The following is a 13702-nucleotide window of genomic DNA, read 5'->3' as shown; positions in this document are numbered from 1 at the left end:
TAAATTGATCTAATGGACCGCATTAGACAATCGTCAAAAGGTTTATAATTAAATTGGTCCAATTGAAATATTTAAGATTAATGGTAATAATGTAATAGGTTTATGATTTTTTTGATACTTTTTCCCTCTTAGTTTTATTTGAATAACACCAAAAACAAATATAATTCTTCGTTCGATTAGAACATTTCGTATAGGATTTTAGTACACATGGAATTCTGCGTGAAAGTCTGGCAAACTAATACAAAATGTCACCAAAGATTTTTTATAGCCAAACCAAAGATTGTTGGTGTGGCAAATACAAGCCACAGCTAATGATAATCTATTATCGAATCACCTCCTTGTAGGCACACGGGAACGGGGACCGTCAGATTTAAAATCAATCTGCCTCCTTAGTCCTTATTAGCCATAAAAAGAAGAAGAAGAGGAAACAACGTACACTGTGATCGTATCTGGTCCGTCCATTCACTTGTACGAAGTTCAACGGCTGTGACCTCACGTCCACCTGTGGAGATGGTGGAGCGACTCGCAGTCGCTAATTTGACGTCCTTCGCTTTGAGAAAAAATTGTTTTTTTTTTTTTTTGTATAATTTCACTGCGATGGAAGATTTGGAGGAGGTAGATTCGCGGTCAATGTCAGGGAGCGAGCTCAGCTCCACGTCGAGCCGAAAAAGAAGGGGAAGGATTTAACAATGATAATAATGCAGCAATGGTGTGGGAGGCCGTCGTAATCATCTTTCCTGTGGCGAAGCTGCAATTATTAAATGAGGGAAGAAGGATAACGACACACGAGCCTAGAGAGAGAGTGAACCGAACCTAGAGAGAGAGAGAGAGAGAGAGAGAGCTTTGCCTCTGTGGCTTCCTTCCTGTACATACCTCCGATTTTGCCATTTCCAGATCGAATCCCAGCGAACCTCCATGCTCCAGCGTCTTTGGCTTCGTCGACAAGTATGAGGACCGCCAACAGCAGCTTCGACACCGTGAACGCCGCCGCCGCGGCGATCGTCACCGCCGAGGCTCGCGCGCAACCTGCCGCTGTTCAGGTAAGACTGTAGAATAGGTATCTGGATGCGTGTGTGTGTGTGTGTGGAGAGAGAGAGAGAGAGAGAGAGAGAGAGATGGTTCGTGGCGAGCTTCTGCTCGACTTTGAGAGCCGTGTGGACGACGATCCTTGGGTCATCCTATTGTTTCGTCTCTGAGTTTTTAGTACTCCCATGGCTTTCTATGTTTTGGGAATCCGCAATGTTATTTCGCTTTGGTTCGATGGTTGCGCCTGTGGAGTCGTCGGTTGTTGGATTCCTCAGTTTGCTCAAATTCGTGTCGAAGTGCACCGAGTTCGAATACATCAGATTGCTTTAGGATTCCTTGGCTGCCTAGTTTTTCTTTTTCTCTCAAGTTTTTCCTTCATCTCTCCCTTTTGTTTACCGGGAGGAAAGATACGATGAGAGAAAAGCTATGATGGTTCAGAAATCAATAGCGAGTCAATTGACTGTTGAACCTCTCGTGGACGTGGTCCTCATCAAAAAAGGAAAATGGAAATCTAGTGGCCTCTGTGTACTAAAAATTGGAAAAAGAAGCAGCTCACTAATCATTTTACTTTTTTAGCTTTAGCTTTATGATTATTTATATATACAGAAAACAACCCGTTTCATCTGTTTCTCCTTTCCCGATGATTAAACTAGTCCACTGTCCGAATCGCCTATTTTTTATTGCCTCGTCCTCCATTTTGTGGCAACCATTAGCTAGTAGCAAAGCCTAGAATGCTTGTGAAGCTTGTATTACTTATAGTTGCAAATTGCAAGTACTAGTCTCTCTGGTCTTCCACCTAGTACTACTAGTAGCATAGTAACTAACCTTCATGTGAATGTTCACAGACTGAATTCACTTTTTTGGACCAATTGGCTAGTCATGTTCGGGGTATAAAAAAAATCCTACCTTACGAAAGCAAGCGCTACCCCGACTGTGTTGGTCATATTGGTGTTCTAGAAATAACTTCATTTTCTGTTAACCGAATGAGGTATGTAGTGCTGTCAATGCAACACCAACTGGTAGTGTTGGTCTAGGTGAGACGCTGTTGACAAGGGTCTATCTGGCTATATCTGACCAACTGCCTAATTTGATTTTCTTTCCTAATGTCCCTGAAGGTGATGGCCAATTTGAAAATAGTGATTCTGAGACATCCAAATAAATTTGAGGATGAGCTTTCATGACTGCTGGCAGAACTCTATTTTAGAAAACATATTGCCATTCCGCAAATATGTTCCAGAGGTTGTTGAGTGTAATATTTCTGATAAAAGGATACTCAAATGACTAGCCAATACTTTGTTAGCTCAGTTAGAAATGTTTCTTCATCAAAATTCCTTTCGACCTTGCCATATTTTGCTCCGGGGAACAACTTTTAGTGATTCATTCGCAAATGGATTTTTCTCTCTAGAATGAAGGGCATGAGGCCAGGAGATATTGAGAAGTGTGGTAGCCCATTTTTGGGTCTCTTCTTTTCCAATATCCCTCCTTTCTTCCCTCATTATTCAACTATATCGAGGTCTCTGTGTACAATTGGTCAGGCCTTGTAAGTTTGTATAACAGAAGTATGCGCTCACATTAATCAAATCATGAGCTTGATATCATCTCAAGCTGAGTGTCTCTAACAGATGATTGTTTAGTGGAAAAATAATGGTGAATCTTTGTAATTTTATATGCTTTTTTCCTGAATTCCCTCTTTATGCTATTGATTCCAGAAAAGAAGATGGGGAAGCTGCTTGAGCCTATACTGGTGTTTTGGGTATCAGAAAAATAGCAAACAGATAGGCCATGCCGTTCTTGTCCCTGAACCAGTAGGCCCCAGTGCTGAAGTACCTGCTGCAGAGAATCTACCACCTTCAACTGCCATCGTGCTGCCGTTCATAGCTCCTCCCTCTTCACCTATATCTATTGTACAATCGGATCCTCCTTCAGTCTCCCAGTCACCAGTTGGATTAGTATCACTAGCTGCCCTAGCCGTCAGCCACTCTCCTTGTGGCCCTCCTTCTATTTTCTCAGTCGGCCCTTATGCTTATGAAACACAGTTGGTGTCACCACCTGTATTTTCTACCTTCACCACAGAACCATCAACGGCTTCTTTCACTCCACCTCCTGAATCACTGCAAGCGACTACACCTTCTTCCCCTGAAGTGCCGTTTGCTCAGTTACTGACTTCTTCATTGGAACGTGCGCGAAGAAATAGTGGGCCTAAACAGAAGTTTTCATTATCTCAGTGTGAGTTTCAGCCTTACCAAATTTATCCAGGAAGCCCGGGTGGCAAATTTGTGTCTCCAGGTTCTACGGTTTCTAATTCTGGAACCTCTTCTCCTTTCCCTGGTAAATACCCAGTTTTTGGGTTTCGAATTGGAGAAGCTCCTAAACTGTTGGGCTTTGAACACTTTAACACTCGTAAGTGTGGTTCAAGGCTAGGCTCAGGATCCTTAACACCAGATGGTCCAGTGCTGGGCTCAAGGCTTGGTTCTGGTGCTTTGACTCCTGATGGTGCCGGACGAGGTTCCAGATTAGGTTCTGGATGTTTGACGCCTAATGGAGTGGGTCCTCCATCTCGAGATGGTGATATTCCGATCGATGAACAGATGAGCACTGAGGATGCATCTGTACATGAGGAGCCTGTAGTTCATCACAGAATTTCATTTGAGTTGACTTGTGAGGACGTGGCCCGTTGTCTTGAAAGTAAATCAGCTACTTCTATTGATCGGGAATATTCGCAGGAAATAGTGGCAGGAAGTACCACTGAAAGAGGTAGAATTCAAATGGATGCTGAGAATAGCTGCGAGAAGTGCGTTACGGAAGGTGCAGATGGAAAAGCTGAAAAAGCTCCGGGAGAGACGGGCAGAGGTTTCTGCCAAAAGCATTGTCTGAACAAACTTGGTTCAGTGAAAGAGTTCAACTTTGATAATTCTGATAGAAATCTCCATAAGCAATCTGCTATCAGGTCGGAATGGTGGGCCAATGACAACATTGCTGTGAAGGAAGCTAAGCCCGAAAGCAAATGGTCTTTCTTGCCTTTCCTGCAACCGGAAGTTAGCTGACACCGATTGAGAGTTTTGTCTTTCCTATCAACTCATGAGCTTAAAAGGAAGTACGCTTCTCATGAGCGGTTCAACATTTGTTGAAGTAGACAATTCTTTGGCACATGTGCATAGCTTGGGATTGGATGGATGATTAGTGGGATGTTCGTCGCTCAAAAACAATGTAGAATTACTAGGATCGTTTGTGCAAGAACTAATACTGTATCGTCTGTCAGTTTTTTGGGCAGAAAAGTAGGGATAATATATATGAGATACAGACATGGCATTCAGGGTCATTTGTTCTAGACATGTGCATTACCAAGGGGAACATTTCAAGAACGGATCAATAATTCCTTATCTTTTACTTGGTAAGAAAGATGTATTCTCTTTTGACCAAAAAAGAAAGAAAGATGTATTCTCTATTTCTGATTGAAGGTGGGTAGGCTCAACAGTGGAAGGACCAGCCAGTGTCAATCAGATTACCGGTAACTGTTCATGATGCTTTTGACTCGTTATCCATCTGGAACGGTTGCTTCTATCGTTGCGTCTTTTACGTTTGATAGAGATGCCCAGGAACTCAATAATAGTGGTTCACTCACTATATTCCAGGCTTATCTGTAAAGATTGGGGTCTACTTTTCTTCCCATCACACCTCTAATCTGATGTTAATAACATGCGTCTTCTCGAGATATTTACAGTCAGTACTTCCCTTTTGATCAGCAATGACATTCCTGAGTGTTGTTTCATAAGCATTAGTCTCGTGTGGATGAGAATCCTATTAGATCAGTGTAAACCGGTAAATGTAGATCCTTACTTCTGTTTGCCAAGAGCGAGTCCTTCTAACTACCAAGGCTATAGAAACTAGAAAGAATCATTGACGATCGATTTGACCAGGTTTTATTGTCTGGGTGAGTGAGGCCTTTGTTCTGTGAAGTTGCTCAATGCTGTGATATAGTGATATTCTGTGGTTTCCAGATAATCTCTAGCTGTTAGCTGTCATGTTTGCCTTTTCTTGCCTGCATGTATTATAAAGCCTGTGGCCCCGTGTTAATAGATGATATTTGACGCCCTCTAGCTATCTGAGCTGTTGTTTATATTCTTTGCGGTCATAGACCATCATGGCCTAGCTTTGACAGAATTGTTTCACTCTAAATCAAAGACGGACCGACTTGGACGCTTGTAGTTGTATCTGATTAATAATTTCATCATTCCCTAAGGATTCGGAGCTATTTTGCCGGTAGCGGACAGAATGCTAATTTTGCTTTCAAAATGAATGAGGAGAACAACATGAGTGAACTGAATCAGCAATGAAGCGAAGCTCATTCAGAAACTTGTAAGGGCGTGGGGATGAGTCCCGCAAGTAGAAATGCAGTCCTTTTTGAGTAAAGAGAATGTATTGTAGTCCACTTCTTCATCGTAGCCGCGACTCATGAGAATTTTTCAAGAGAAACAATGTCTTGCCAAGGTGGAGGTGTGTTTGGTTCATTTGGTGTGCCTCATGCAAATGTCTGCATGCTTAGGTAACACTTGTTTAGTTTCACGGAAAATGGGTGATTTGAAAATATTTTCCGAAAAATAATCGCTTATATCGCTTATAAAAATAAACGAACCACAAATATTTTTATTGTCTATGTAAATATTTAGACATAAATTATTGTTGATAATGAAGATATTTTTCATTAACTAATTATTTCAAGCAATACGTGCGATCATTCTCGGGAAAATGTTTACTAAATCACTCAATTTTTGTGAAACAAATCGAAATGGAGTCCTACTATATGGTCTATCGGTAGCTGGTACCTGTACATGTATAAGTAAATGTTTGGTTCTTCTTTTTTTTTTGTCATTTTTTTTGGTCAAACATGTTTGGTCATTTCATTTCCGCGAATGCATCATCTCCGTAATCCTCCCTTCGTGTAAATTAATTTTTCACGGAAGAACGTTCAAAAGCCAGGAAGTCTGTACTGACCTCGAGAGAGAATTTCCCTTCATCTCGCTTGAGTTCTCCATTGCCAGACCAAAATCAGGTAGGAGCATTTCATTTTCGACCTCCTCCTGATTCGCTGCCTATTAAAATTGGCCACATCCTAATCGATCGTTATCAACAACGTGTTGATAACCCGAATGAAAACAATCATCAGCCAGCAGTCAGCTAACGCCCACCGAGTCCATTTAGGTGTTGTGTACAGATGTACACAATATTGTCAATATCTTCCTAGAAATTTTTAAAGGACTAGTCTAATCTTTTCTCATTTCTTGATAAGGAAAAATAGAAGAACATCCATGCGTATGCGTTGAAGGGGTTCATCCAGGTCCTATAGTGCGAACAAAAGCCATTGAAAATACATTTCGCCTTTGATTGTAACGGTCGCTGTTGAAAGTGTGGTTGATATTCGAGATCGAGTATTTCCATTATTAAGACGGACTTTAGAGATCAAGAGGAACAAATAAATATAAGGAATAATAACACAAATGATCCATAAATTTTGGCTCAATGTGCAATGTAGTCCCTAAACTTTAAATTTGTTCAATGTGGTCCATGAAATTTAGTCTAATGCACATTGTCATCCCTGAATTTTTATTTGTTCAACGTGGTTCCTGAATTGTATGAAAATATTCAATGTTTTCCTTCCATTAATTCAAGTTTAATGGCAACATTGAACATTTTTATACAATTTAAAGACTAAGCAAAATATGTACCAAAAGTTCAGAACCACAGTTTGAATAAATTAAAAGTTTAGAGATGATATGGTACATCGAGCTAAAGTTCAATGATAACGTTGAGTAAATTTAAAGTTCAGTTATCACATTACATATTTGGCCAAAAATTCAAGGATTGTTTGTGTCATTTACACTAAATACAAAGACTCCTCTCACATATCTCCCGTGAAAAGCAAGATAAATAAAGGAAATCCAAATCATTGGGTCATGTCCTGTTCGTGCTCGAACCTGTGATTCTTTAATTTCTCGTAATTTGACATCGCTCGAAGGTAAGCCAATCCAACAGTGTTTGAGGAAAGGGCATTGGAGCACTAGAAATGAAAAATTCTCAGTGCAGGTTTGAGAATGTGGTCCGAGTTACACGTGTCTGCTCGGGGAAGGCCTCTTCCAAGGTTCAAATTTGCCGTGCGGAGACGGGGACCGGAGGCGCAAGTAAAGTTCCGAGCTAAGGTTCTCATGTCAGGACGTGCCGCTTTCTCTTGATTTTCTATTGAATTATATGTACGGGGTCAGTGCAAGCTGATGAGGAGCAACATTCTGCGCAAAAAGTCGTGCGATGATGAGTCAGAATTCCTCTCCTCCGGTTGTGAGCTCATCAAACATTTGCTTGGACATCAATGCCTCCAGGCAACTTTCTTCTCGAGCTTTCGATCACTGGGAACCAAATTTTTGCTGAACGCTTCACTGTGATTTGGGACTTGATAACGATCAAAAGGGCGAGGTAAATTTTGCAGCTTCACAAGTTACGATGTTCTCTTTCTTTTTTCTCACGCTGTTCGGCACCTGCAATTTTTTTCTTGGATTAACACGCCCGTTTTCGAGCTCTGGCACGGTCTTATCATCCCTCTCATGTCGCTACTTTGATGCTGTCTTCGTTGGGATGTGTCCCAAAGTCAGCTGTGTTATAGTTGACACTTTACTGGAGTAGACTGATTTGTGGTTTGTGAGTAACGGGATTACCAGAAAAGTGGGATTTGCCAGTTTTCCTTGATTTCTTATGGTTATGCTTTCTTACTTATTATGTAACTGACAAGATTCCTGGAGTTGATCGAAGTTTTTTTGAGTTCTGTCCCTTGCGCTCGAGATTGCTCTCGAGATTCGTTTTCTAGTGAAAAAGAACAGCAGACAGCAGTTCAAATTTAAAGTTGGCTTCAGTTCTTTCCCACAGACACAAATACAGAGTTCATTGATGGGCTCTCTTTCCGGGAAGAGATGGCAATCTAACCTCGTAACTAATTATTACTTGTTTTTCAGTCCTAGAAAGGTTTTGGAGGCTGCAGAGGTTAACAGTCTGTGTGCTGGATTCTGGTATCCTGTCGGGATGACTCTGGTGAAGTTCATAGCAATTAATATCCTCGCCAATTGAAGTTTTGACTTCAGGAGACTTGTAGATCTTCCAAAAATGGCACTTGCTTCTACTGAAAAAGTGATTCTCGGGTCAATTGCCTTTGCGATATTCTGGGTGTTGGCCGTTTTCCCATCCGTGCCATTCCTACCTGTAGGAAGAACTGCAGGGTCACTCCTTGGAGCGATGCTTATGGTGATTTTTCGGGTCATAACCCCAGATCAAGCTTACGCTGCGATTGACCTCCCAATCCTCGGCCTTCTCTTTGGGATGATGGTGGTTAGCGCCTATCTGGAAAAGGCCGATATGTTCAAGCATCTCGGTAAGTTGCTCTCCTGGAAAAGCAAAGGAGCACGAGACTTGCTTTGTCGGATTTGCTTGATCTCTGCCATTTCGAGTGCTCTCTTCACAAATGATACGTCTTGTATTGTTCTGACTGAGTTCGTGCTCAAGATTGCCAGGCAACACAATCTCCCGCCGCATCCATTTTTACTTGCCCTCGCCTCAAGTGCCAATATTGGGTCTTCGGCGACTCCCATTGGGAATCCTCAAAATTTAGTCATAGCTGTTCGGAGTAAGATCTCATTTGGGAGTTTTCTTGTCGGACTTCTTCCTGCAATGCTGATCGGGATTCTTGTCAATGCGCTGATTCTTCTATGCATGTACTGGAAGCTACTGTCCATTCAAAAGGATGAAGTAGTTGCAGCTGTTGGAGTAGTGGCCGAGGAAGATGTGAGTTCTCATCGGTTTTCGCCCGCCACAATGTTGCACGTCACATCCCTAGACTCGCAAGAACGGAACTCCAGGTTCGAGCCAATGGACATACAGAGCCCTCCTGCAACCGTGAATGCAAATCATGTCAAGTCGCTTAGAAACCAGTTTACTTCAAATGAGAATGAAATTCATCAGGTCTCGAGCAGTGCGCCTCCGTCAGCGAGGAACTCAATCGCATCGAAAGAGACACTTCCTGATGGCACTTCTCAGGAAATGGATGAAACGGTTCCTTCCAAGGTAGTCATATCCGTCACCGGGATGAAAGATGTGTTTCCAGTGAAGTGTTCGGACGGGAAGGAAACGCTTGCCTCTAGATATAAGAGGATTTTGTGGAAACCGTGTGTTTATCTTGTCACCGTCGGTATGCTCATCTCTTTGTTGATGGGTCTGAGTATGTCTTGGACAGCTATTACCGCCGCCCTGGCCCTCATAGTTCTTGATTTTAAAGATGCTCGGCCTTGCCTGGAGAAGGTAAATACTCTCTGCCTGGATTCGATGTGCCTGATTTCTCGATAAGGGAACTTTGAAGTTGTTTCTTTTGTGATTTTAGCAGGTCTCCTACTCTCTGTTGATATTCTTCTGCGGAATGTTCATCACGGTCGACGGGTTCAACAGAACTGGAATTCCGAGCACCCTCTGGGACTGGATGGAGCCACATGCCAAAGTCAATCGCGCTAGCGGGATAGCTGTTCTTGCTGTTGTCATTTTGGTTTTGTCGAATGTCGCTTCGAATGTGCCAACTGGTATGCCGATGCTACTCCTGAATGAACCTACTCAACTTGATCACATCTTGGTCTAGGGGATGTCTTCTATTGTGCCTATAGGAAACTTCAAACCAAACAGCATATGACAGAAACATCTTTGGAGGCTTTGAAGTATTACCACTTGCATAACATGGATGCACTGCCTAAAATCTTACATATTTTTAACCAGGCAAAAGGACACCTAAAGTGTCAATATTTGTGTACAACACTTACTCTATTGTCAATATTTTTTTTGAATCACTTAAGTGCCAAATTGAATAATAAAACCGATCAACTAATTGTCAATTCCAGCAAAAAAGGATCACTTAAGTGACAATTCGGTCAAATAACACACGTGACATTTTATTATTATTAATTTTTAATATTACGTGTCAATTTTTTTTAAAAAATCAACCCACGTGGATTGTTCGACTTAAAAATATTTATTTTTTTTTAAAAAAATTAAAATTAAACAGAAAAATAAAGTATAAAATAAAATAAAAAATGAAGCAGAAGTTACAGCGGTGAGGGCTATGAGTCCTAGCCGCCACTGCCCCACCATCACCGACAATGGTCGGCAAGGGGTGGGGGATGGCCAAGTGGGGTAGCCGGGGCTCGGTCGAGGCCTCGCCGTGACTAGGTGCGGCCGGTCTTGCCCAACGATGGCTCGGCGAGGCCGGCCAAGGCCGAGCCTCGCCAACCCCGGCAAGGCCTCTCCCAACGACCCCCCTGGCCATCCACCACCATTGCCGGCGATGGTGGGGTGGTTGCGAGGGATTCCAAGCCCTAGCCGTTGCAAGTTTTCTTCTTCTTTTTTTTAGTTTATTTAGCTTATTTTTTAGTTTTTTTAGTTTTTGACTTTTTTTTATTGCTAACTTCGTAGCTCCGGCGAGTGCCACGTCAGATTTCCGACTTAGATCACCGAAGATGATACTGAAATAATCATTTTTCAAAAAAATTGACACTTAAATGATAGAAAAAAATATATTATCATAATATATTATCGTGCGGTACATAAATATTAATACTCCTAGTGTCCTTTTGCCTTTTTAACGATTATTGATTTGATGTCTATCGCTCGAACCTATTTGTCGTCACCATCTGTTTAAGTGAGACTGAAGAATTCTTCACAGTTGATTCGACATTTCGCTGATCGATCCTTTGCTCTCAAACAATACCATAAGGTTATCCTTAGTTTCTGTATCTAATCTTGACATGTCCGCACAAGCTCCGCGTTCCTATTCTTATGTTTATTTCTTCCCTTTCTGCTTTAGTTTAATGTGTCCAACATTTTGCTCTTCAGTTCTCTTGCTCGGAGGCCCAGTGGCTGTGTCGGCGGCTGCTATTTCGGCAGCAGAAGAGAAGAAGTCGTGGCTCATATTAGCTTGGGTGAGCACCGTCGCGGGGAATCTCTCGCTGCTCGGATCAGCGGCCAACTTGATCGTGTGCGAACAGGCTCGCCGCGCCCCGGATCTCGGCTACACTCTGTCCTTCTGGAACCATTTGAAGTTTGGAGTCCCTTCCACCATTATTGTGACTGCTATAGGTCTGGCACTCGTAAGATGACAAGAAGTAACTAATAGCAGCTCTAGTGAATGCCCACTAGTTATTTTAATCAAGACAATCTCCCGCTGGTTTTGCTATAAGATTCCCATCCAATCTCTTGTTCCGGAGATGAGGGAGCAAATTCATAATGTTTGAATTATTTGAATGTAAAGTAAATGGTAACAGTATCAGTCTGCTTGAAGAGAGAATGTGAATATTTAGAGAAGTTGTACTGTAGATCGTATAGTGCAAAAGTACCAGTATCAATGATCTTGGTAAGATTTGAGTATTGAGCATAGATCATCGACAGCCATACTGATAACAGTTTCGATATATATCCTTCGCTTGAATCTTACAATCTCTCCTTGAATATCAGTGCTATTTTCAGTTGTATTTCACAGCCAATATCATATCAGATTTTCTCCCACTTTTTGTCGTGATAAAAAAGATCTTAACAAAAAGATTAGAACAGTTAAACATAGCAGGAGCAGAGAAAATGTATGCGAAAGCATTGAAGATAAGCATAGCTTCATTCATCTTGGCCTTGAAATAACAGATGTGCTAACAGTCCTAGTTAGAAATACAAAAGAGATGGATAGCAGATCCGACTAAGATCTAGTGTACTAGCAACATAACACTGTAAAATAAATGTGGCCCATATTATTTTATAATAATGGTTTAATAATTATTTCATGTTATAATTATTAATTTATGTTGGTTACGAAAGGATACAATTGAAAAGGTACAATTAACGTGTTTTGATTGAAGGCACCTATTGAAGAGGCACATTCTGAATAACGTTTCTTTTTAAAAGAAGTCTGGTCCTCTTTCCACCCTATCAACGAACAGACGTTAATTACGTAAGGTACGGTTGTCTCTCTCCATCAGAAACAACGTAAAAGAATAGAGGGTCAAGGGAGAGAAATCAGATTCTTCATCGTCTTTGTCTTCTGCATTGGTCGTTCTTCAAGAATTGCTATGGACAAAAGTACGTCTTTATTCTTATTGATTGTGAAAATCATGAAGATCGAATATCCGTCTATGATTGAATTTCCGCATGAAGTTTACGTTCAATCGCTTACAAACACAACAAGAACAAAAACAAAACAAGCAGAACAGAGGCTAGTAGGGGTTCAGTTCTTTCGTGACTTGTTTTTCTGGGGCTTGGTTGTGGTTGATTCAGGAGAGGAGGATCCTTCTACGGGGTTATGAGACAGGACGGATGGGACCGCAGCATTCAAGGTTGATAATCGATCTGCAGCACAACTTCTCCGAATATTCACATTCTCTGTTCAAGCAGACCGATAATGTTACCATTTACTCTACATGCAAATATTTCAATCATTATGAATTTGTTCCCTCATCTCGAGAACAAAAGATCGGATAGGAATCTTACAGCAAAATCGAAGAACAATATTGATTCTGCAGATTAGGTGAGCCCGATTGAACCGGGCAGGCTCTATAACTATCGGACCTTACTCAAACCTTATCGAAATATGCTTTTCGAGCACTTGTGGCTCGGGTCGAGTCCTAGCATGCCAGGAGCTGCCAAGTTTATGAGCATGTCCACTAATCGAGTTTAAGTGACAGCGTGCATTAGCTACATGAAAGTGAAACGAATAACTTTTTAGCAAAACAACTTAAACAAATGTAATGGTTATTGCACTACATGGACAATAGGAACCAAAGCTATACAAGTTATGATGGAGTATACATACATACATACATACATACATACTTATTATCTACGTAAATATTCTGCGGTTGTGATATTGAATATGTCGTATTGATACATTTTCTGTATTGTACTTCCCCGTCCCCGCTATCAAGGGCAAAAGCGTTAATGTGTTGTGGCCAAGCCAGTCGATCTCCCACTTCGGCCTACCTAGTCAGAGATTGTATCATTACTCAATTTATAACCAAAAAAAAAAAAAAAACAACTGATGAGGATCATAATTTTTCCCCTAAGAGTCAAATTTGTTTCGAAAAATGACAAGCTGGCTACAGAAATTTTTTCCAGTCCCATAATACTTAGTCAATAATTATTTTAAGCTTCTCGAATTGACACGAAGTTAAAAAAATGTAATTCTGAGAAAATTGATTTAGCGTCCAAGAATGATACGGCACAAAAAAAAAAAAAAAAAGAAGAAGAGTAAAGTGCAAATTGAAAATGGTACTTGCTTTAAAATATATTTTACGGGGGGACCAAACATGAAATAGAAAATCCACTGACAGTCAACGTAGCGAGAACTTATGTCTTGACTAAGACATGGTCTCTCTCTCTCCATTTGTTTCGGTCCCTTTGTGTAGGCTGCAATCTCTACACAAACTCGCAATTCGCAACATCCTCTTCAAAATCTCTCCCACTTTATTGCTCCTAAGACAATCCTTCACATATCTAGGGTCTTGATTTCACTTTTGTGTAGCTAATTGATTTGGATTCGAAGCGGTGTCACTAAAACTTGATTAGTAGACATTGTCGTAAACTTGACAGTTCACGGCCCGCTAGGACTCAACCCGAGCCA

The 13702-nt window shown here is 41.2% G+C and overlaps 2 protein-coding genes across 3 annotated transcripts; both read left to right on the top strand.

Annotated features, from left to right (window-relative positions):
* Nucleotides 1–622: 622 nt before the first annotated feature.
* Nucleotides 623–4435, top strand: LOC115742716. The gene is made up of 2 exons (XM_030677161.2): nt 623–1040; nt 2736–4435. Exons 1-2 carry the CDS (start codon nt 948–950, stop codon nt 4068–4070), a joined length of 1428 nt encoding a protein of 475 aa, XP_030533021.1. The 5' UTR covers nt 623–947; the 3' UTR covers nt 4071–4435.
* Nucleotides 4436–8054: 3619 nt separating this feature from the next.
* On the top strand, nt 8055–11314 carry LOC115742715 (silicon efflux transporter LSI2-like). 2 transcript variants are annotated; one of them, XM_030677159.2, is made up of 3 exons: nt 8055–9360; nt 9443–9632; nt 10936–11314. In XM_030677159.2, the coding sequence occupies exons 1-3, from the start codon at nt 8173–8175 to the stop codon at nt 11196–11198; spliced, it is 1641 nt and encodes a 546-aa protein (XP_030533019.1). In that variant the 5' UTR covers nt 8055–8172; the 3' UTR covers nt 11199–11314. The 2 variants fall into 2 exon arrangements, with proteins under 2 accessions (XP_030533019.1, XP_048127833.1); XM_048271876.1 differs by having other exon boundaries at nt 9443–9553; nt 10936–11149.
* Nucleotides 11315–13702: the final 2388 nt, after the last annotated feature.

Source organism: Rhodamnia argentea, chromosome 10, assembly GCF_020921035.1.
Source record: "Rhodamnia argentea isolate NSW1041297 chromosome 10, ASM2092103v1, whole genome shotgun sequence".
Lineage (NCBI taxonomy): Eukaryota > Viridiplantae > Streptophyta > Magnoliopsida > Myrtales > Myrtaceae > Rhodamnia > Rhodamnia argentea.
The sequence above is the reverse complement of the archived record's forward strand: the minus strand, read 5'-3'. Positions and strand labels throughout refer to the sequence as shown.

Excerpts from the sequence above, each read along its gene's own strand:
- LOC115742716 (XM_030677161.2), top strand. The coding sequence starts at position 948 with ATGAGGACCGCCAACAGCAGCTTCGACACCGTGAACGCCGCCGCCGCG. Across the intron at positions 1,041-2,735 it reads CGCAACCTGCCGCTGTTCAG|AAAAGAAGATGGGGAAGCTG; the intron begins GTAAGACTGTAG and ends TATTGATTCCAG.
- LOC115742715 (XM_030677159.2), top strand. The coding sequence starts at position 8,173 with ATGGCACTTGCTTCTACTGAAAAAGTGATTCTCGGGTCAATTGCCTTT. Across the intron at positions 9,361-9,442 it reads CTCGGCCTTGCCTGGAGAAG|GTCTCCTACTCTCTGTTGAT; the intron begins GTAAATACTCTC and ends TGATTTTAGCAG. Across the intron at positions 9,633-10,935 it reads CGCTTCGAATGTGCCAACTG|TTCTCTTGCTCGGAGGCCCA; the intron begins GTATGCCGATGC and ends TTTGCTCTTCAG.